This window comes from Hyla sarda, chromosome 3 (assembly GCF_029499605.1).
Source record: "Hyla sarda isolate aHylSar1 chromosome 3, aHylSar1.hap1, whole genome shotgun sequence".
NCBI lineage: Eukaryota > Metazoa > Chordata > Amphibia > Anura > Hylidae > Hyla > Hyla sarda.
Genome location: NC_079191.1, coordinates 395,676,507 through 395,700,348, shown reverse-complemented (window position 1 = coordinate 395,700,348; position 23,842 = coordinate 395,676,507). Strand labels below are relative to the sequence as shown.

Sequence of the window (23,842 nt, the reverse complement as noted above, 5' to 3'; positions counted from 1 at the left end):
TGACCCCCGGACGGGGATCCAAACACCAAGGCCCAGAACACCTATTGGGAACCGGCATTGTGCACATATTGGGAGAAGTGCCCAACATCCACATGTTCTCATTCACGGATCCAAGGTTTAATATTAAAGTATAAAAAGTCCCATTCAAAAGAAAATTAGGACTCGAAAATTAATCTAGAGCATGAGTTGCGATGTCACAGCACCAGATGATGTATAATGTCTCATTCAGAGAGAGATCAGCATCAATGTGGCTTAAATATATATTATATGTAAACAATACTTTTTAGAAAAAAAGGGGAAATCATCTGTTGAAAAAATCTTGTTCTGGTGAGAAAGCCTCCAACCTCTGTCTCCCCATCTGTAATAAAAGAAAAAAACATATATAAATATATAAATAACAGACAAAACTAACATACATTTAAGTGACGCGGGGTGGCAGCCTAAGAGTTACATATTTTATGCGTGATCTTAAAATCAACGTTAAGGCTTTTTGGTTTTAATGTTTGTAACTCAAAAATCCATTTTAACTCTAATTTTTTGAGAAGACTGATCCTGTCTCCTCCACGTTTGGGGTATGGAACATGGTCTAGTAACATAAATCTTAAGTCATTTTCTGTATGTTTTGCTTCTGCAAAGTGACTTGAAACCAGTAAATCAAGTTTTTTTCTTTCTGATACTGTATCGATGCTGGTTATATCTAGTTTTGAATGTACATGTGGTTTCGCCCACGTACAACAGCTTTCACGGGCGCCACAGTACATAAACTACATTGGATAAACTTCATTGGATATGACAATATACCTGAATTTGTCAATCCACCATTAATGTCATACAGGAGAGCACAGCATTTACGGATATACTAGTAAGAACGGATGTCTCGCATGAAGGTGCGAAACAACAGTTTATCACTACTGCTAATAAGGGGTTTTTCCCTGCCGTGGATGCATAAACTGTCCCTACATGCAAAAGGGGAACAGTTTTGTGCATCCACAAATGGGTGAAGAATACAAATTAAGATTCTACTTAACCTGTATCTCTGAATATGTAGTTTTTTACTGTGGTGCCCGTGCAAGCTGCTGTATGTGGGCAAAACCACATGCACATTCAAAACTAGATATAACCAGCATCGATACAGTATCAGAAAGAAAAAACTTACATACAGAAAATGACCTAAGATTTATGTTACTAGACCATGTTCCATACCCCAAACGTGGAGGAGACAGGATCAGTCTTCTCAAAAAATTTGAGTTAAAATGGATTTTTGAGTTACAGACATTAAAACCAAAAGGCCTTAACGTTGATTTTAAGATCACGCATAAAATATGTAACGCTTAGGCTGCCACCCCGCGTCACTTAAATGTATGTTAGTTTTGTCTGTTATTTATATATTTATACATGTTTTTTTCTTTTATTACAGATGGGGAGACAGAGGTTGGAGGCTTTCTCACCAGAACAAGATTTTTTCAACAGATGATTTCCCCTTTTTTTCTAAAAAGTATTGTTTACATATAATACATATTTAAGCCACATTGATGCTGATCTCTCTCTGAATGAGACATTATACATCATCTGGTACTGTGACATCGCAACTCATGCTCTAGATTAATTTTCGAGTCCTAATTTTCTTTTGAATGGGACTTTTTATACTTTAATATTAAACCTTGGGTCCGTGAATGAGAACATGTGGATATTGGGCACTTCTCCCAATATGTGCACAATGCCGGTTCCCAATAGGTGTTCTGGGCCTTGGTGTTTGGATCCCCGTCCGGGGGTCAATCACGGAGAAACATTTATCTGACTGTGGAGGGGTAACCAAGTGTTGGAACCCTTCCGCGGCCGGTATACACCTGGGAGCTTGGGAGATTGCTGTGCCTGCAAGAATGTATTTGCATGCATTTGGACTCATTTATGGGCAAAGAAAGCCATTTCCCTACACTAAGATGGCGCCTAGTACCGCATTACTCGAGTGCGCATGCGTCGAGTCACTTAGATCTGAACATACAATGCGCCTGCACAGGTAATATGCGCACGGCAGTCTATACTGCATACAAGCCTGGCGTGATGTGCGCCTGCGTAAATTGTGATGTCATGTGACTAAGACATGATCAGAACTTTGCTTCTGCTTTCAGTCCCGAGCAGAGAGACGGAAGCAACTATGGCGTCCCATGTGAATCATGTTTATACTTGTATAGTGATCTGGTGAGTGAATAGCCAGAACACCTCCCTCGACTCCTCCCTCTGTATTTTATTGAATATTTTACACTATAATGCACAATAATTTTATATAGAGACACTAGCACTGTATACTTTATCGCCCTTCAGGCGCCTTAGTGTGGAATGTTTACACTTTGTATTTGTAATGATTTGTGATCACTGCAGTTTTGCTATTGTTATTGTATTTAAATTCAATTATTTATGCAAATTATTATCTATGTACTACCCCTACAAATTGTGAGCACTTGCACATGCTATTGCTTGACAAAGACCGCGAGAGGCGGTTGAAACGTTGTGGCATCTGATGAATAAAGCCTGACACGCTTTCATCTTAATTGGTGTGCTGCTGTTTTGTGGAATTGGCTATTTGTGGGGGGCCCCTGACCCAGGCCCGACCAGCTTGCACACACATATATATATATATATATATATATATATATATATATATATATATCTTACATCATTATTCTATTGATGCTTTCTTCTTTCTTAGCCTTTCTTTTCCAATCCCATTTACTGTTGACACTTTATCTATGAAAAGAAAAATAACTTTGTATGTCTGGCATGTTACATACCAAAAAGCCTTTAAAGTGGCTTATCGGCTTGAAAGCACAGGCATTTTTTTTTACCGTTCCTTTGTTTTTCAATTATATTATTGTGTTTTTCATGCTTTTCTGAGTTATTTTCTTTTGGTAAATTGGATGTTGTTTACTGATTCCTAAATGTTCTTCTGCCCGGGACATTTAACGGAGCAGAAACATTGAATGTTGTAGATCAAAAAGAAGAAAAAAGAAAGAAACGGCAAACATCCAGGTACTTGTACAGTCTGAGATGAGCTGTAAAAGAAAAGCTATTTGAAACAAAATCAAAATTTAAAAAGAAAAAAATTGCATATTTGCTTACATTTTTGTAATAAAGATTCCTTAAAGAGTACCTCTCATGATCTTGTTAAATCTTATAATCCTCCCAGTTTACTGCCCCCTCATGATAAACCACCCCTGCCTTTATTTTTTTATTTTTTATTTTTCTACCTTGATTTTTCTTTGTATTTTCTTCTCCGTCTCAGTCAGATTTCCAAACTGGAAAGGGGCGCTACCCAGCAGGCGTTACATCATCTGAAGCCATACAGGGGAGAACTTCCTCTCTCACTCTGCTACACACAGCCCAGAGCAGTTAAGTGTGAGATGAGCTATGATTGGCTAAGGCTGCACACCACTGCTTTTTATGCCTTTCCATGTAGCTATTTTAATGTAAAGCTTTCACAAAAACCTTATGTCCTGTTTTGGATAGCTTACTTTTCAGCTTTGCTGTTTAGAATCGGAAAGAATCATCAGAGGCAACTCATTTTCATTAAAAGGTTGAGAAGCTTTTGACAGATAACACCTGTACAGCACTGCTGGACCCTAGGCAAAGCAAGATAGTAACACTTTGCACAATACTCAAGTGTAAAGCTCTTCAGGCCGTTCTACTGTTGATGACTCTATGGAAGGAGGGTTGTTCTCTGTTCCTGAAAGCTGTATAAGTCAATAGACATTTTTCTGTCCATTATCTTTCATTGACTAGTAGGTGTGATCCTTATATAATTTCATATGCAGAACATTGTTTTACAGCCTCAATATTTATGAGAGAATTATGTAAAACAAAATATGGTTCTCATTTATTTTTAGCAAAAGAACTTGTAGAGCAAATTAACCTTTAGGGTCTGTTCACAGGAATGGATGTTAGAGTGAATTTTAGCATTGACTTCAATGGGTCCATATAATCTATGCAAATCTGACACTAGTGCAGATTTACTGCTAACCCATCGAAGTCAATGGTAGCAAAATCTGCACAAAATCTGCTTGTGTGAACTGACCCTATGAGTGCTGTGTTCAATCCTTTAGTTAACATTGAAATGTTAAGCTCCTGCACATGTAAGTAAAATTATATTGGCATAAAACATAGATAATTTCTAAAGTATTTAATTATTAATATGGAGGATCAAGGAAAATCCCATTTGTAAGAATACTTTTTGTATTGTATTTCAATATGGTTCCACTCTAGAGAGGGATCTGGGTTTGACATTGTGCATTATATGTTAGAGTTTTCATACACTACAGTCTTTAATTACATATAATAGCTCATTTATGTCAAACAAAAGTTTTCAATACAATGACAATACATTACATTATGAATATATACTATAACATTGACATTCTTTATAAAAGTAGAACACATCAATTAAATAAATTTACTCATTCTAAGAAATTTGGACTGTGAAATTATTTTCTGAATATGAGTTTAAATAATCCCTTAGACAATATCAATATTTATTATAATAAATAAAATACAAGATTCGGGTTAACTTACCTATTGTTAATAAATCTGATACATGACTTGCTCCAATGATCCCATCTCTTGACACCATCCAATCTTTAAGGTTTAGTTTATGTCAGAGGATGTTGCCATGAGAAATATTTAAGATCGGATGAAGGACCCATCTAAAAATCCTATGTTTTTGGTCCAAAGAATCCTATGTTTTTTTAAATTTTTAATTTGTTTAACTTTTTTTTATAAGATTTGTGCACCTTTGTATATAAAGGGGTACTGCTCCCCTAGACATCTTATGCCCTAACCAAAGGATAGGGCATAAGATGTCTGATCGCGGGGGCCCCACCGCTCGGGCCCCCCACGATCTCGGCTGCGGCACCCTGCTGTCATCACGACCATCAGGCCCCCTCCTACAGACTTGTATTGAGGGGGGCAGGCCATGACATCATGGGGGGTGGAGCAATGACGTCACGATGCTCCAGCCCCTGTGTCGCCCGTCATTACGCACAAAGCGAGTTTGCTCTGTGTGGTGATGACAGCGGGGTGCCGCAGCCAAGATAGTGGCTGTCCCCAGCGGCGGGGCCCCCTCGATCAGACATCTTATCCCCTATCCTTTGGATAGATGATAAAATGTCTAGGGGCGGAGTACCCCTTTAAGGTGCTGAAGAGATATGACAAACGTCTGCATTTCGACAAACAGATAAAGTACGTTTAAAAAAATTCTGCATAAATATTTGGATGAGTGGCCAATAGTGTACTAACTGGAAAATTGATGTAAAAAAAAAAAAAAAATCAACCGCAAACAGAAAAAGCAGGAATACAGTGTCATAGGAAAAAAAAATCTTTATTGAAGGCTTCTTAAGATCAAAGGAGACATCAATCCAATAATCTGGCATTTCAGTCTGAAGTGTAGACTTAAGTTGTAGCCATAGTCATCAACGCAAAAGCATCAGATCACTGTATTGATCTTGTCTCCTGTGATCTTAAAGGGAACTTGTCACATTCAGAATGGAGGAAATTCTGCTGGCAAAATGTTATAGACAAGGAAGAGCTGAGCAAACTGATATATAGTTTTCATTTAAACATGTAAATCTCTGCTTATTCTGGGCTAAGTAGTCAGGTGGGTGGGTCTACTTAGTGACTGACAGCTCTCTATATATGCAGTTATAAACAGATAACTGCTGAGTGGGGCCACCCACAATGAGCAGAGATTTACATGAATAAATGACAAATTATTCAAAATATTTTCCCATAAACTATATACTAATCTGCTTAGCTCCTCCTGCATTATAACATGATGCCACCAGACAGAACTGTATATTCAACTTGACCGGTTCCCTTTATTCAGAAAAGCCAAGATTTTATTGCTTACTGACACTTCCCCATGCCATGAAAACATCCAACCATTTAAGAACAGGTGGTCTTTAAGGCAATGTGTCATGTACCTGTACTAACCTGTTGTACATGATTGTAGTGTGGGAAACCGCTTTATTGCTCCGTTCCACTGCTATTCCGGTTCTTCGGTACGCCTCCTCCCCTATGCTGAGCCTCTGCAGAGTGGAGCTCCATTCTGCAGCAGAGGAGGCACAGCACAGGGGAGGATCACCTTTACCTATCTGTTTAAATATTACTCTATGGGCAAACCCAGACAGTTTTGGTTTCAAGCTGGCAGATTGATACATCTGGACATACATTTTCAAATACTTATAAGTAATACATAATAAATAATAAATTGTACATACAAAAAATTTAGTGGAAAATGTTTGAGCTAGGTTTGTCATTGGTTTGACATCAAAAGGTCTGTAACTAAGCAAATTTGTGTCACTTTTACAACTTTATTCCATGCTTTTAAAGTGGGCGAGGCTTAGGGGAATTTGGATGTGACCTCCCGCACCTGTCGAGTTTGCTAAAATATATAGGTGTAAACAGGTGTAAGTGTAAGCTGACATCTACCCCAGCTCATAATAATAAAGTCGGTGTACAGAATGCTGGATGCAATGAAATATGAAAATGTTAACATTAAAATGCATCTATCACATGATATTGAATTGGTAAATCGGATTCAGGGTATATAAGGGGTTATCATGTACACATCATAAATACCTTTCTTAGGCTGGGTTGACACCACGTTTCTAGGTTACGCAAACTGTATCAGGTAAAAACTGGGCACTCCTGTATCCCAATGCATTTCAATGAGCTGTCAAACGCTGACTCTGGCGGGCTCATTTTTTCCCCGTATCCGGTTTTCTGACCGGACCTAAAACCGTGGTATACCAGACCTAAAACCGTGGTATTCTTACTAGAAGTGCTTGAATTATTTCCTTCAAAAAACATTTTTTTATCATCCAGGACAGCTGGACAGACAGGACCCGGGGTCCGCTATGCCCTGGGGCAGGAACACAACGCCCAGCTAATTCACATCACCTTCTGCATGTGATCGGCCCGCAGTAGCCCCGTATACTACAATTGATTGCAATGTGTGTAATACACATTGATGGCGCATGAGCAGGAAGGCAACTCTTGTGTGCCAATAAGATGCAGAAGATTGCTTTGCTGACTTGGGGCATAGCGGACCCCGGGCCTGCCTTTTTAATTGTCTTAGACAATAGAAAAACATTTTTTAAAGAAAATAAATAAAGAAACAATAATAAGAAAAGTATGTATGAAATGTTCATGTTAATCCCTTATTCACTGTGTGGCTGCTTTACCAAATTAAAGAGGTAATTAGGGATCTAAGTGTTTATCCCCTATCCAGAGGATAGGGAATAAAATGTCTGAACGTGGGGGTCCCTACGCTGGGACCCCCCGCGATCTCCCTAAAGCACCCGCATTGTATGCAGGGCTGAATCTCCAATGTCGGAAACTTCTGGGTTTCGGAAACTGGGGACGTGACGTAACGTCACGCCCCATCCATTCATGTCTATGGGAGGGGGTGTAACGGCGGTCACCCCGCTCCCATAGACATGAATGGAGGGGGCATGATGTGACATCACGGAGGGGGCATGGCATTAAGTCACGTCTACAGTCTCGGAAGCCCGGAAGTTTCCGACATTGGAGATGCAGCCCCGCATGCAATGCGGGTGTTGCAGGGAGATCACAGGGGGTCCCAGCGGAGGGCCCCCTGCGTTCAGACATTTTATCCCCTATCCTCTGGATAGGGGATAAAAGCTTAGATCCGGGAATACCCCTTTAATATTATGTGACAGGTGTACTATTATGACTTTCAACATTTTTAAAGAAAGACAAGAAAGGACTAGATATCTATATTTTTGTTTGAAAAAAAAAGGGAAGAGTAAATGTGTACTGTTTATTCTATGAGATACTGATCCAACAAAAAACACAAAAAAAGGATAAAAATACATGCACACGCAAAAATTATGAATATATCTACATAAATAAATTTTTAGGTGCACTGAAAAATATTTCTTGATTGCAACAACAGTATTCAGTAGTATTGCTAGACTAGAAGTTGAATAATAAGAATACAAAATGTAATTAGGCTGTATTCACACACACTGCAGTTGAATTGCATTTCTCCATTGCCTGAAACATGAACAGGGATGGAACACTGAGACAATTAGTAGAATAATGTCTCCATTTTTAAACAACTGATTGTGTTGTATGGCTGTTAAAGGGTACTCCCTCCTAGACATCTTATTCCCTATCCAAAGGATGGGGGATAAGATGTCTGATCGCTGGAGGTCTGGCCGCGGGGACCCCCCATGATCTTCAGCCCCGCACCACGGAGTTCTAAACATTTCTTTTCAGAACACTGGCTTCTGGCTTCTGTGTTCATGACCCCCTCCATTCACGACTATGCGAGTGGGCATGACGGTTGTCACGCCCCCTCCCATAGACTTGAATGGAGGGGGCATGACGTGATGACAGAGAAGCCCGAAGCCAGTGTTCTGAATAAAAATGTTATTAACTCCGGGGTGCGGTCCTGGAGATTGTGGGGGTCCCAGTGGCCAGACCCCCAAAGATCTGCCCGCTGGGACTCCCTGAGATTGGGAAAAAGTCAGAAATGTCATAGTTTTTGGGATTGTTTTGTTTGGGTTTGCTGGTAGTGTATGTCAGAATAAATTTTTTAATTTTTTTTTAACTATTTTTGTAGAATTAAATGAAGTTTGAAGGGGTCATGGCACTCGGGCAAGTGTCACAACCTCTTCAATGTTTACATTTGCTCCATACCTGCCATTTTCCTACTCTTAGTAGCAACAGTACAAGAAACTCCAGTTTTATTCAGTTTAGGTAAACATGACAATGCTGCAGTTCCTTGCACCATTGTTACTATAAGTATTGTGAATGCAGGAACTATGTACATGTAAATATTGAATATGGAGAATAGGTCATAAGTTTTGAAACAAAATACTTAACAAGTAAATAAAATAAAATTGCCACTCAAAAAGGGATAACTCCACCCCTAGACATCTTACCCCCTATCCAAAGGGATCCCCACGATCTCTGCTGCGGCGCCGCATTCATCTGGTGCACAGTAGTGTTGAGCGCGAATATTCTAAATGCGAATATCAGCATTTTGTGATTTCGCAAATATTTAGAATATAGTGATATATATTTGTAATGACGAATATTATTTTTTTTATTTTATGCGAATTTATGTGAATGCTTATGCAAATATTTATGCGAATATCGGCACTTCCAGACTGGACGCTGATCACTTCTTTTAGGTGATATAATTGCGCATGTGCACTATGCGAATTTCATTACGCATTTTTGCATGAAAAAAAAGTGAACGAACATATATTTCCGAAATATCGCAAATTCGAATATGGCCCCTGCCGCTCATCACTAGTGCCCAGAGTGAACTTCGCTCCGTGTCTGATGACTAACAATGCAGTGCTGACATCTTGGCCATGCCCCCCCTTGTGACGTCAAACCATCCCCCTCATTGCAAGTCTATTGGAGGGGGCGTGATGTCCACCACGCCCCCTCCCATAGACTTGCATTGATGGGGCATGGCCGCAATATCACAAGGGGCATGATCGTGATGTCACTAGCCTCCAGTGCCGCAGCCTGCATTCTTAATCCCTCGGGGATAAGATGTCTAGGGGCAGAATACCCCTTTAAATCATGGCATTTTTGCCAGAAAAAAACACCACAAAAAATAAGTGTGAAGCTTCTGGAAAGTTTAAATAGGTTGCCCAAGGTTAGAAACAACATGGCTACTTTCTTCCAAGAAGTGCACCACAACTGTCCACAAGTTGCAAGTGTTTTTTTTTTTTTTTTAAGAAAAAAAAAACATGGATTCCTATACACGGAAAACTACTTTAATAACTAGATTTCTTATTATAGACTTTTATGTCCTAATTGTTAAATAAAAAAGCAATGATTTGCATGGATTTATCAATGATTTGTTTCTAACCTCGTTTAATTTATGTGCTCTATTTAATTGATCAATATTTACTTCACGAAAAAACATAAAGCCTAAAAGCACATTTCAAAAAAATGTTACAATGTTATATTAACATTATAACAGTGTAAAAATAAAGTCACAGTCCACATTTCCTGTTAAAATAACTCAAGAAGGAAATATAAAAATGTCTTTCACAGCCCATGCATTAATGTTTGTTTTTAATCATAGTATAATAATAGTAACAATAAACATTACTAAACAATGTATGTGATAATATAAGAATATTTCATATATATTATATAAAAGACAAAAAATAATTTTTGAATAGGCACTTACTGGAATTACAGTTAATCCTGATACAGTCTAGATAGGGAAGAATAGATGAGAAATGAAAATTTATCCTTCAAGGTATTAGCTGCAGACATCCAATAAAATGACAGTCCACCCTTCCGGGGACAGACACGTGAACATGGCCACTCTATGTAAGCATATTCTTGTGCCACTATTATTCTCAGACACAGAATTCTGCTAAATGTTTTTAAGACAATACTAAACAATATTGGCCAATTCAAGCTGTGCTACATGAAGATAAACCTCAGTGTTTTTCGAAGCAGTCAAAGATGTAGATCCAGAACGGAAGCCACCTTCTCCCCATATGTGCCAGAACACTGAGAAATTGGATATGATCATGTTCCATCACAACGGGGGTATAGAGCTTGCCAAAATGATCTGCCATCTTGAGCAATCATGTTCTGCCCCAAAGGTGTAAAATATGGAGGTGCTGGAAAGTTATGAATCATAATTTATGTTACTGAGAAGAAAAAATTCTGTAAACTTGACAAGAAAAGAACAAATAAAAAGTAAATACAATAAATAAAATAATAAAATAAAATTAAAATAAATAAATAAACAAACAATAATTATAGAAAATAAATATAATAAATACCCCTTTTATTTTTAAAAAAAGTATCTGTTTTATTTCTTTTATTTGTATCATTTAAACAAAAATCCTGTTTATCGTGTTCAGAATATCTCATATTTAGTCCTTTGAGGCGAACATATATTTTTTTAAAAACCTTTAAAGATTTAAATACCATGTAGCAAAGTTTGTCATGTGTCGTCAACCGCATCAGAAAAGTGGTGGCAAACAGTCTGGGATCAAAGCAGGCACACATCTTGCAACAAAATACAACTGCATCAATGGGTCGTAATGTTCTTTGTAATAGAAAGAGCAGATGTCGGCCACGAGAGGGAGGCAGAGGAGCATCTGAAAGGATGCAGCTAATGAATTCCTCAGCCTATTCAGAAGGTATTTCTAAGCAATGATTCTTCTAAAAAAAATTACAACAGTTAAAAAATATTCGGGTTGTCCTGTTATCGCTATTAGTATTGTTCAAAAACAATCACTCTTGGAAAGTCTGGAACGATAATATTGCAAGTAGGGAAAATATTTTTCTTTTTAATTGATTTTGATTTCATAGAATTGATTTTATACTCTTTTTGTTCTGAACCATCAGTGCATTATTCTGTGTAAGACATTGTGTGGATGATGTTCTCCAGACTGTTTGCTTAAGGGCCGCAGACCTTGGTCATTGAAGGGTTATTGTTCACTTTTGATCGAAAAATGTAAAACTGCAACCACAAAAAAAAAAAAAAGTAAAAAGCCAAATGGATTTTTAGTGTGAAATAGTGTTAAACATATTGTTCAAAAAGAGAAGCACGTGCAGTATGATAATAGTCTACAACACAAAGCACCCAGTAGAAGTAGTTAACTTGACCTTTTGTAAGTCGATAACACTTTGAAGACACCAGTGAAGCATCGTTTTTTGTCTTCTCTTTTTTAACTGTTATGAATGGTGTTTTGTGCAAGCGAAATGAATGCATGGAAATTATTTAAAGTCTAAATATGGAAACTGAGCAAAAGAAAACAAAGGTAAATTATGTGAGAGCAAGCAAGAGTAAATGTGAAATGAATAGACGGGTTAATTTTTGGAGTTTTTGAGTGTTACCTAAATTGACCGTCAGTTTTACGCGTCCAGCATCCAGTTCTAAACGTAGGGTATCTGCTGAATCTCTGGAAGTAGTCGCCATTAATATACCATAAGCACGCTGAGACCGGAAGCGCAATGACACGTCTTCTGCCTCTGTATGCATGACCACCGGGAGCTGAACCTTCATAAACATGCTGCCATCATAGCTTAAAACCGTTGCCTCTGAAAAAAAATAAAAACATAGTCATGTAATTTTTTGTACATTTTAAGAATCCATTGTCTAAATAAATTACATTTATAAGATTTTTGTTTTATCATTTTTTTTGAGTAAACCAAAAAAAGAAGAAAGTAAATGAAAAAGTCTACTATATAATCCTTTATCCATCAAGCGGTGCTTTCCTGTGTGCAGGTTTACACTTTCTTGTCTCTTTCCTGATTGCATTTACCAGAATACAATACAGACGACCTTGAGCTAGAGGACAGGCCCAACTAAGTGCTCAGGTGAACTTGTTCTCCTTCTGTTACAATTTTAATGCATCTCTTCTGTCCAATTTCAACAATACTGGAGTAAGCAAGTTTTTTTTGTTCTTTTTTTCTATGAGTTACAATACCAATATATTAAAGGTCTAGATCGGAAGCAGGACTTAAATTTCTTGAGCCCCAAGATGCCACACTAAAGGCATTTCCTCCCCCATCACCTTACAGTGCTGTAAAAAGTTGCACATTTTTGTGCAAACCCCAAGTTTGTGAAAACATTTTGTGACTTTCTTATCTTTCCCATGCTCACCAAGTGGGTAGGGTATAGCACAGAGGGGGCTTGGTTCTGTGTAAAGGAGTGTGTCCTCTCTGCAATCCGAATTTACTACAATTAAATTGTACTCTAAATCTACCCCAGCTTGGAGCAGGCGAAAACTTCTAATGCTGCCTCACAGGCAGCCGCAAATACACCTCGATTCCTCAAGAGGCATGCAAATCTTGATAAATCAGGTGTGATTGTAAACTGGCGGGGGGTTTACCTTCAGAAGCAGTTTTTCTTTTTCTTCATATCACACTCACTATCACCAGTCTTGCAGCATAATTTGTATTATTCCAGCACAACTGCATCTTTACATTTCATTACTGTAACTTGGTCATATGTTCACCAGTCTAACTGTCAAAACCTTCCAGTGCTTAATGTGTCGGAACAGGATGTAAGTTCTGGGTTCTATCTTCCTGTGAATGATTGGATCCCTTACTACTAGCTCTCAGATCTCTCCCCTCCCAGCTCCATCTGCTATTGTTATGAGATGCGGATATACTACAGTTATCCACATCTCATAAAGGCTGTGTTCACACATTGTATTTCTTGCGGCAGTTTTTCTATTTTTGCAATTATATTCTTAAAATTGCTGCAATTGTGCAAAAAATATTTTGGAAAATTATAGTAGAAACAGCCAAAATGCAGTCAAAATATGTAAAAAAAAAAAATGCTGTTATGATTCAATGGGGAACATTTACTAATCTAGTCTATTCTGGGTATGCTTATAGACCAGTGCATGTGGTAGTCTCCTGTCTATTGTGCTCCTAATTTATCAAAGGTCTCACAGCCCTTGATAAATTCTGTGCTCAGACTTCAGGGTCTACAGCTTAAATTGCATTTAGACCTGCTCCAACATGGTCTGACATTTCAGCGTATTTTGGGCAGATGCGACTTGTCGCACAAAAGTCGCACTTGATAAATTCAGCACCAATGCATTTTCCAATGCATTTCCATCTAAAATAGACTTGCATGCATCATGTTCTAAAAATCCTCTACAGCAAAAGTCGCAGAAAAGTCGCACATATTTAGACTGCGACTTTCTGTGCGACAAATTTAGACAGGAAAAACCAGTCTAAATCCTTTGATAAATCTCCCCCAATGTGCGTACACAGCTTAAAGACTTCACATCTTCATAATAGTCATCATTCATTTGTGATTATAGGTAAAATCACTTTCTCCTCATGCCAATATTTCTCAACAGTGCACAGTTTGAATAAGAAAATGCATTAAAACTGCATTTAGTGTGAACTGACAGCAACCCACCTATGAATGTAAGTTCAGCAGCATGACCACTAGCTTTAGAAGGCTGATTAGATGAACAGATGCAGTGATCAACACCACACCCAATCTCTGTACACAGCCAATCTAAGCTGCAAGTCATTTGCCCAGATGGATTTGCAATCACAAATGGTTTGAAACTCTTGTCTGCAACATTAACTAAAACAGGTAAGCAAAAAGGATATACAAGAGCCTCTTCACTATTCTCTAATAATAGCCTATGCTGCACTACATAAGCAAATAAAATAAAAAATTCCCAGAATACTTTTATATGACTGCTGTATAATACTGAGATCTTAGTAATTTCCCCCTAATAGGTTTTCTTGGAGTGCTCCTCTTATGCTTGTCTCATGTTATCCTATTATAAAGATACAGTATATCAAAATAAAAAAAGAAAATTGGGCTGGGTGGACTCAGTAATTTGATCTCTATTTTTATCCAAAACCAGGAGTGAGTGCAGAACATAATTGCAAATCTTTCCATTACAGCTTTTATCTGTGTTGATTCCACTCCTGATTTAGGCTAAAAACACTGGTAAAAATAAGTTGAAATAATTTATTAACCACCCCAGGGAAAAAAAATTCTCGACTTTTCACAACTTTACAAATGATCTGAACATGGGCGGGTCTTGGCACATAGTGGGTGGGACTTATCATGGGGCATGTAGACATTCACATGACCAAAATTTACAATAATTTACTCCTGCTGTCAGGCATAACACCAGGTCCAAGTTGGCATAGATTTATAAGTTTGCTGCTTGGGCAGCCTAAATCCATGGACACAGCACAGGTTTTAACTTAAAGGGGTACTCTGCCCCTAGACATGTTAACCCCTATCCAAAGAATAGAGTATGACATGTCTTATCACAGGTGGTCTGGCAGATGGGACCCCCCCCCCCCCCCCACGAATTCCGGGCTCGCACTGAAGCGTTCCAAACATGGAAGCCTGGGGCTTCCATGTTTGTGACATCACGCCACACCCCCTCCATTCATGTCTATGCGAGGGGGCGTGGCGGCTAGTACACAGTCATCACAAACCCCTCCTATAGACACAAATGAAGGGTGAATGTCATGATGTCACAAACACAGAAGCCTGGGGCCAGCCTGGAGATCATAAGGGAATGGGGGTCTTGCCATTGGGATAACATGTCTAGGGGCGGAGTACCACTTTAAGACCGGAATATGAAACACCGCTAAATCCTATGGGTGAAACCAGCATATATATGACATTATAACATGAAAAATTGTTCCAACTAAAGCCAAAATCTACCCAAATGTATCTATAAAAGCTTTAAAGCATTAGCACAATAGGAAAAACAACAGACAGCACATATTGTAATCACAGACATTACACACAGACACAAAAAGAACCACAAATGGAAAAAAAAGCATAATGGAATATTAGATGAGGAGCAATTACATAAATGAGTTAAATCCACATAAATATTACAGTGTCACATGGGAGGCATGCTTCGCTACAGACACGCTCATTCTAAAACTCTCACAAAAAATGCAAGGCAGCATTTACTGGTGCACTGGGGAGAAGATATACCGCAGCCCGAACCTACAGCACATACTGCACACTGTATACCTACGAGAGTCTTAACCTAAAGATAGGCTCCTGCTGTGTTCAACAATGGAAATGAGAGTGTAAGCCAAATTATATTGATGTGACATCTGTCATTCCATCTGCCGCATTCTATAAAAAAAAAAACTAAACCAACCCTGAGATTAGACTGATGTTTTTTGTTTTATGTATAATCAGGGAAAGATCATAATGCCAACATAAATCATGCTTACTTTTATGGCTGCGAGATAAAAAACAAAATAAAAGTGCATGTTGTTGCCTCCATAAATTGTGGGCTTTAAAACTCTTATAAAGTCAGATTTAGAGTCAAATAAAAAGGTAGACAAAGCAAATGCGAAGCAAAAAAAAAAAAACATGACTTGGAAGCCATCAATGTAATAAAATCAACTGCATTTAATACAGAGATGAATATGCGGGTGTGCCATGTAGTATTTCATTCTTCTTAGGGTATGTTCACACTGAGTAAGTCTCGCGGAAAAATTTACGGGCAGAAAAATATATTTTTTTATTTTGTAATATAATATTAATATAATATAATTTTTTGCACGCAATTTGCGCATAGAATTGCACATGGAAATGGGGGAGAAAGAAATGAAGGGTTTTTCAGCCATTTTTTTTTTACCTTTGACTTCTATTTGATTCTGCTCGCGGATTCCGCTTGAAGAATGAACATGCTCATTCTCCAAGTGGAAAGGAATTCAGCATCGGAATTCTGCTAGCAGAATTTCGGCAGTGTGAACAGGACAACGGAAAAAAAATTTAAGTCAATTGGCAGAGATGATGTGCATTAGTTTGGAGCGGAGAATTCAAGAGGAATTACTCGAGTAAATTCCTTTTGAATTACTCAGTGTGAACGGGGCCTTAGCTTCATTGATGGAGATAATGGCGGTATAAGCCTTTCCCGCTGTAACTCTTGGGCAGATGAGGTTAGATTAAAACTTGTTCGATATTCTAATTAGAGACGTATCACCTGATAGGAACTCTACGATATTTAAGATAGAAATGCCTACATCTGTCCATTTCAATTAAGACTTTTTACAACTAACCTCAAAATACAAGACTACTTAGAGGCAAGGCCCTATTGGAAAGAACTATAGGTGGTGCAGAGGTTGTGGTTGAACTGGGTCCTGAAGCTGAAAGGGGTACTCCACTGCCCCAGCTTTTGGATAAATTTGTTCCGAACACTGGGTGTGGGCTGCAGGGATCATGATTTCATGACCACGCCCCCTCAATGCAAGTCTATGGGAGGGGGCATGGCATCCATCACGCTTCCTCCCATAGAATTGCATTGAGGGGGCGTGGTGTGATGCCACGAGGGCATGGCCGTGGTGTCACGACCCCCAAAGCCCGCACCCAGCGTTCGGAACAAAACGTTCCAAACGATGTGCCAGTGGAGTACCCCTTTAAGAAGGTCCAAAGGTCCATCTGCCCTATGTGAAGATGAATTCTACAAACAATGCATAATATTTTGAAGGACAAAAAGAAAAAAGATATATGCTTCAGCTCACCACTGTATGATACTGGGAACAGGAGCTCCATAGGATTAGGAGAGCAGTGCAGGCTAACAGCGGGCCGGGTCCCAGAAATCCAGTGAAGAAAAGGGCAGACAAGCAGGAGCCTCCAGCTACTCCACAAGTACAAAAGTGAACAATCCTTAAAACTTGACTTTTATTCCATATAGTTAAAAACAGGGGATATCCATATTAATAAAACACATAGGAAGACCGATGTGTTTCGAGACAAATCTGGCACGATTAAGATCCAGATTCGTCTCAAAACACGTCGGTCTTCCTATGTGTTTTACAAATATGGATTTCCCCTGTTTTTAACCATATGGAATAAAAGTCAAGTTTTAATAATATTTTGAAGCCCTTTTAAACAATTTGCATTAGAACCCATAGGGCTGAGACTGAATTATCCTTTCAATTTACTTTATCAGAAATCAAATCATTGGGCAGTTATTTAGACCCTTGTTTGTCAAAATTTTGGCCTTATAAGGGAGACAGACCTACATGAGATCAGGGCCAAACTCATCTACATGGCTTCCTTCTTGCCTAGTTGCCGAGGTTGTCATTACTTAGTGCAAATATTCAAGAAGCCACATTTTCAAGTTCTTTCATGAATAATGTATATCCCTCTAATGTATACTGTCAGGGTAGGGCATACTGGAGTGGGAACTCCTGTCAAATGACAGGAGTCCCTGCTCTTGTACTCTAAGGCTGAGGGATACCATTACTCAGTTAACATTCTCTCAGCTCAGTGAACGTATCTGTCTGCCCGGAGTTAAGCATTGTTACTTACATTTACTAATTTCACTGGGACATGTTCTACGTACGCTTTCTTCTTCATATTCTTCAGCTCGTCTTGCTGCACATTTTTTTCGTTCAAGCCATTGCTCCCCTGTCTAACTCCCAACTATCTCTTAAGTACACCAACAGAACACAGTGAAAAGCCTAGTATAGGGGGGAAACTATAACACGTCCCTACGGTACTCCCAAGGCTATATGTGTATGGACATATCTATGCTGCCAATACAGAAAACACAAACACACAAACCTACATAGCAAAGAAACTGTGGCAGACAACAGTGTGAATGCAAATAGCGTTATTTGCATTCACACTGTTGCCAACTATCTCTTAGCAAGGGCTCAACAAATCTTAGGCCCCAGGTCACCAGGGTGACTGAGACTTTCATCCTGGCGCCTAGGTGTCAGCCCGAGTACCGGGGCACAGTGGCAGCACATAGCAATTAGATATACCCAGTGGCTGATGTGTCCTCTGTTAATCTAGCACTGAGCCACTTGTGCCAAGAAGGACGATGCCATGTACTGCCCTGGCAGAGGCTGTCAGTAGATACTCCTGTATTTCCTCTCATTTAGAGGCTACTGTAGCGCCTCCTGAGTGCACAAGACTATGCTGTTGATGGCAAGGATCAGTAGTGGAGGTTATGTCCTGGCCTCAGTCACTGTGCCTTCCCAAGCTGCAGGAAAAGCTGTCATCAAAAGAGAGGGAAACAGTCAGGAGGATACCAGAGGAGAGTACCCTACACTGCTGCCTCTAACCAGGTTAGTGCTGGGGGCGCTGTCATATGTGGTAGTGGGTGGGACAAGCTATACACCAGGCCTCTGCACTGCAGCATGCTCATGCCCAGGTGGCACAAGTAATAACCCTGCTGCCACTTACATTGATGTCTATCAGCCCAAGGCATCTTACTGTACCTCCTGCCACTACAGGAAGAGCAGAATGATGAAACCCCACATAAAACATAAAATTAACCTTCCTTTTGGGGTCTGGTTATGTGACCTTACAACGTTTGCAAGGGCCTTATGGTAGCCACATGGGCTACCTAAATGCTGGGCCGGTTCTGCCTATAGGCAAAATAGGCAGCCGCCTAGAGCACCTTCTTGATGGGAACGCCACTCTGCTTGCTACAAGAAAAGTTAGTAGCCAGCCAGCATCCGAAGCACCCATTCATCCAAAGCACCCGCCCAGCCAGCACCACTGCCGCCCCCCCCCCCCATACCATAATAATCTGCATTCTTCAGCATAAGGGAAGAGCACAGTGCCACCTCTGAGAACAATAATGGCACTACTGACATCCGAGGGGGGCTTGTGTGTGGATTCTAACAGCGTGTGTAAGTGCACGATTATGTTTACAGCATGTCAACCCAGTAGTAAGATAATTACATGAGGAAGGGGTTTGCTACAGTGTGTCACCCCAGTAGTAAGGTAATTACATGAGGAGGATGTTTGTTACAGTGTGTAACTCCATTAGTAAGGAAATTACATGAGGTGGTTTGTTATAGTGTGTCACCCCAGTAGTTCGGATATTATATGAGGAGGGGTTTGTTACAGTGTGTCACCCCAGTAGTAAGGAGATTACATGAGGAGGAGGCTTGTTACCGTGTGTCACCCCAGTAGTTCGGAGGTTACATGAGGAGAGGGTTTGTTACAGTGTATCACCCCGTCAAATGGTTATTACATGAGGAAGAGGTTTGTTACAGTGTGTCACCCCAGTAGTAAGGAAATTACATGAGGAGAGGGTTTGTTACAGTGTATCACCCCGTCGAATGGTTATTACATGAGGGGAAGGTTTGTTACAGTGTATCACCCCAGTAGTAAGGTAATTACATGAGGAGAGGGTTTGTTACATGAGGAGAAGGTTTGTTATAGTGTGTCACCCCTGTAGTAAGGTAATTACATGAGGAGGATGCTTGTTACAGTGTGTCAACCAAGTAGTAAGGTGAATTTATGTGTAGAAGGTTTGTTTAAGTTTGTCACCCCAGTAGTAAGATTAGATGAGGAGGAGGTTTGTTACAGTGTGTCACCCCAGTTGAAAGGTGATTACATGAGGAAGAGGTGTGTTACAGCATGTCGCCCAAGTAGTAAGGTGGGACTTGTCAAAGGGCGAAGCCAATGGACAGGGAGGAGGGGCAGCAAAATTAGCTTTCGCCTAGGGTGGCAAAAATCTTTGCACCAGCCAAGCTTAAATGTCAGTGTTTTCTAAACAGTATGTATCCAGCTGTTGCAAAACTACCACTCCCAGCATTCCCGGAAAGCTAACGGCTGTCCGAGCATGCTGGGAGTTGTAGTTTTGCAACAGCTGGGGACACACTCTTTGGAAAACACTGCTTAGATGTATGCTTGGATGAAGATAACTTAGTAACTTATCAAACCAGATTCATGTTTTTATTTATTTAATTACTTTATTTATTTAATGAATTATTTATGTTTATTAATCTATTTTGCCTTATCCTTTTGGTGTGTGACATTAAGAATAAAACATACCTTAGAGATCCGATCTGACTAAAAAAAGACACCAAAACGATAACATCATCCTCATCTTTACCTACTGTAAGTGTAAATATTCCTTACCCTCCACAGCTTAATGTTCCAGTTCCTTTACATCACATTAAGCGTGCAGATGGTTAACATGCAAACTCTCCCAGCAAAGCCTCATTCACCTTCCAGCTCCAGCATTCTGACCTTTGGTAAGTCAAATAAACCCCTAGCGCGCTCTATGGGGTAAGGACAGATTGCGCCTGAAACATTTTACCAGCCGAGCTGCAATATGTATATTAGAGATTATGTCGGTCTTGTTATGTATCGTTTATGACGGTGATAGAAATCTTCGTAATTCAGCATAAATAATATTTTTCTCATCTTAGGAGCAACGTTATGTTCCCCGTAACAGTTAAATTTAGCCGAGCTTCAGAAAATGCTGCCATGGCATGTTAGGCTAGGTGTCTAGAATCTGCTTGGGTAGAGAGATGAGCAGTCTCCGTTTGATTGATGTGTTCCTCTACCGTGTACCAGAAGCACTGCGGAGATTCTGCACGCCGGGGTCTTATGTCACTTTCTTAAAGCGAGACGTAGGAGATAAAGTCGTGTCTTATCCTTAGGTCTAATTACTTCTTTTATGGCCAGAAGGATTAAGGAGAGGGTCATGAAACCCTGGGAAATGGGAACACAGTCTTGCTATTATGAACTATTTGCTGCCGTTATTATTCAAGCCAATATATCAATGGCAATTAGTTCTTGAGATTAGCAATGTGAAGTGTTACAATATTTAATGCAATAATCTGATTCCTATTAGTACCGGTTATATGCCCTCTACAGTAAAATGGGAACTTAAGCTAAATAATAGCAGATTTGTACTGGAATATAGTAAAAAAAAAAAACATAGGCACAAAGGCATTGGCACTGCAGTTAGTGTAAAAAGGGTTATCCAGGATTATAATATTAATGGATTGAATTAGAAGAGATCCAACTTTTTAGACTCATATAGATCACCTCACTTAAAGTGTACCTGTCATAGCCTACAGAAAAAAACTAAATGTTATATATTACTCCGTACCTTATCCTGATCATGTACATATCATTTTTATGCATCTAGCACCTATATTTCTCTCACAAATACCTTCTATCTGTTGCTCACTTTGTTTGTCATATTTTTTTGCTCTGTAGGGGGCATGTCACTCACTCTGTATGACTCATCTTCCTCTTTGAGTACTGAGTATCCAATGACTGCAGGCTTCTCTGTAGCACCCTCCCTTCTACCTTTTCATGCTTAAGTCTGATAGGACAGGAGTGAGCACAGAGGATTACTAGTTTCGTCTTCCCTTCTTGGACAAAGATGATGCTGCAGCCTGAAAGGATATATGTACTGGATGGTATGGGGACCCCTAGGTTTTTTTTTTTTTTTTTTTTTTTATAAGCCATTATTTCTATAAAAAAGGAGGTTACATTTGTTATGAAGTATATTAGAAAGGTTAATGTTTTGCCAAGATGTATAACATTACATTTTTTTGAATCCGACTGTGCCCATTTAAGGTGCTGCAATGCTGCATTTCCCTTTGTTTATCAGGCATGGCTCTGTACACTTTGTAATGATTGCTACTGCAACTCGGATTGAGCTGCAAAGAAATGCAATACCAGGCATAACCACTAGTGGCTCTGTCAACCTGATCGTGACCTAAAATTGAACAAAATTGTTGGAAGACCAAAATAAGTTGAGAAAATACAAGTGAGTGAAGACTAACGTAATCGTAAGCTTCTCATACAACACAGAACATTTTGCTTGCTATATAGGGTTGATTCAATGGCCCTCTAACCTATACTAAAACACCAGCAATATAACTAGTACATGGTAAATGGGGATCTGTTAGGACTTTGCTTGCTGATACTGGTATTTGGGGAGAAGTAGTGCCCCATTCCACATGTTTCTATTGGGACCCAAGGTAACTTGTTCTTTGATTAATTTGCTGCATATATCTCCCTCTACAAATAGGATTTCCTAAACTCCACAGATCTAACTACAGTAAATTCCAGTGATCTCTTGGGGTTGCCTCAAGCATCCATTAAAATCCAAAGACATCCATGGCAGCCATTGTTTTAATGCCTTGCCACTGGGGTACTCCACTCATATTAACATATGACAAGTGATACCTTATCTCTGATCATTACTAATGAATTTCTAGGGCATGGTATTATATTTGGTCCCAGAACAGTCATTTAATTATCGCAACCAATGCGAAATACTTAAAGTGTACAAAAAAGGGAAGGGAAACTGAAATGGAGAAGTGCAAATGAGATAAGAAATGGTCCTGCCAACCCCATTATTCATATGCATGTCTTCTCTTTATTTGCAGATCAGCATATGTTGCCTTTTCCTGTTGAAATGATGGCAATATGGAAGCAGTTTTTCTTGCTCATTTATCTCCACTATGACCATATGTAGTAGCTGGATTTTGCCACAGGGTGGTACACATTGCCCACCTAATTGAATGATTTTGTAATTTAGTTGACAGTTTGGTTCGACCCTCTGCCAGCTTCACTCCACCGGCAGAGGAAAAGGCCGCAGCATCAACGATGGTAGCCAATGGACAAAAGGTTTTAGGGTGTTAACATTGATTTTCCAATTCCTAGGTATATTTATGTTGTTTTTGTTTTTACTGCTGTATTTTTATTCATATACCTAATGGTTTAGCATATTGGAGTCTACTCCACGGTGGATATAATAATAAACTGTGACAGACACAGCTCTGCTTACTGACCCACCCGCCTTGTAGAATACATTAAGCGTGCCCAGGAGTCAAACAAGACAGTCAAGGTTTGGACAATATTATCTGATGAAACTGCAGACCCCTCATAACAAATACATTTTCTCATGTTTCGGGTAATTTCAATAAGGTGTATATTTCATTTTACCTTAGAATGCCTTTAGACTGTCTGCTTCTAAAAGCACAAAGCAGAACATTTTTATTTCAGTTTCTTTTTAATGTTTTTGTATTTTTATTTATCAAATTTTAGGATGTAAAAGTAGCAAAAAATGTTAATCATTCTTGAGACAGATGTAGGTGTATATGATATAAAGATTTCTGGTCCTTTTCCTTCTCCATTCCCTCTTTTCTCTCTATATATACTTCCAGAATAGGGGGATTCTTCCTGAAGGTCTTTCGCGTACCGCTTCCCCTTCTTCTTCCTCACATGACATTTCCCTTAAAGGGGTACCCCGGTGGGAAAAAAAATTCCCACTGGTCCCAGAAAGTTAAACAGACTTGTAAATTACTTCTATTAAAAAATATTAATCCTTCCAGTACTTATCAGCTGCTGTATACTACAGAGAAAGTTGAGTTGTTCTTTTCTGTCTGACCACAGTGCTCTCTGCTGACACCTCTATCCATGTCAGGAACTGTCCAGAGCAGGAGAAAATCCCCATAGCAAACCTCTACTTCTCTGGACAGTTCCTGACATGGACAAAGGTGTCAGCAGAGAGCACTGTGGCCA

At 39.4% G+C, this 23,842-nt stretch overlaps 1 protein-coding gene across 10 annotated transcripts in view; it reads right to left on the bottom strand.

Annotated features, from left to right (window-relative positions):
- NRXN1 (neurexin 1) overlaps positions 1-23,842 on the bottom strand; it is a 1,474,530-nt gene that overhangs the window by 739,149 nt on the left and 711,539 nt on the right. For 9 of the 10 annotated variants that reach the window (XM_056568026.1, XM_056568028.1, XM_056568034.1 and 6 more), the window contains 2 exons: positions 11,908-12,111; positions 10,235-10,261 (listed from right to left, as the gene is read on the bottom strand). In XM_056568026.1, coding sequence (XP_056424001.1) covers positions 10,235-10,261; positions 11,908-12,111 — 231 coding nt within the window. The remainder of the gene's footprint in view (positions 1-10,234; positions 10,262-11,907; positions 12,112-23,842) is intronic. The other variant, XM_056568031.1, reaches the window with a different exon arrangement.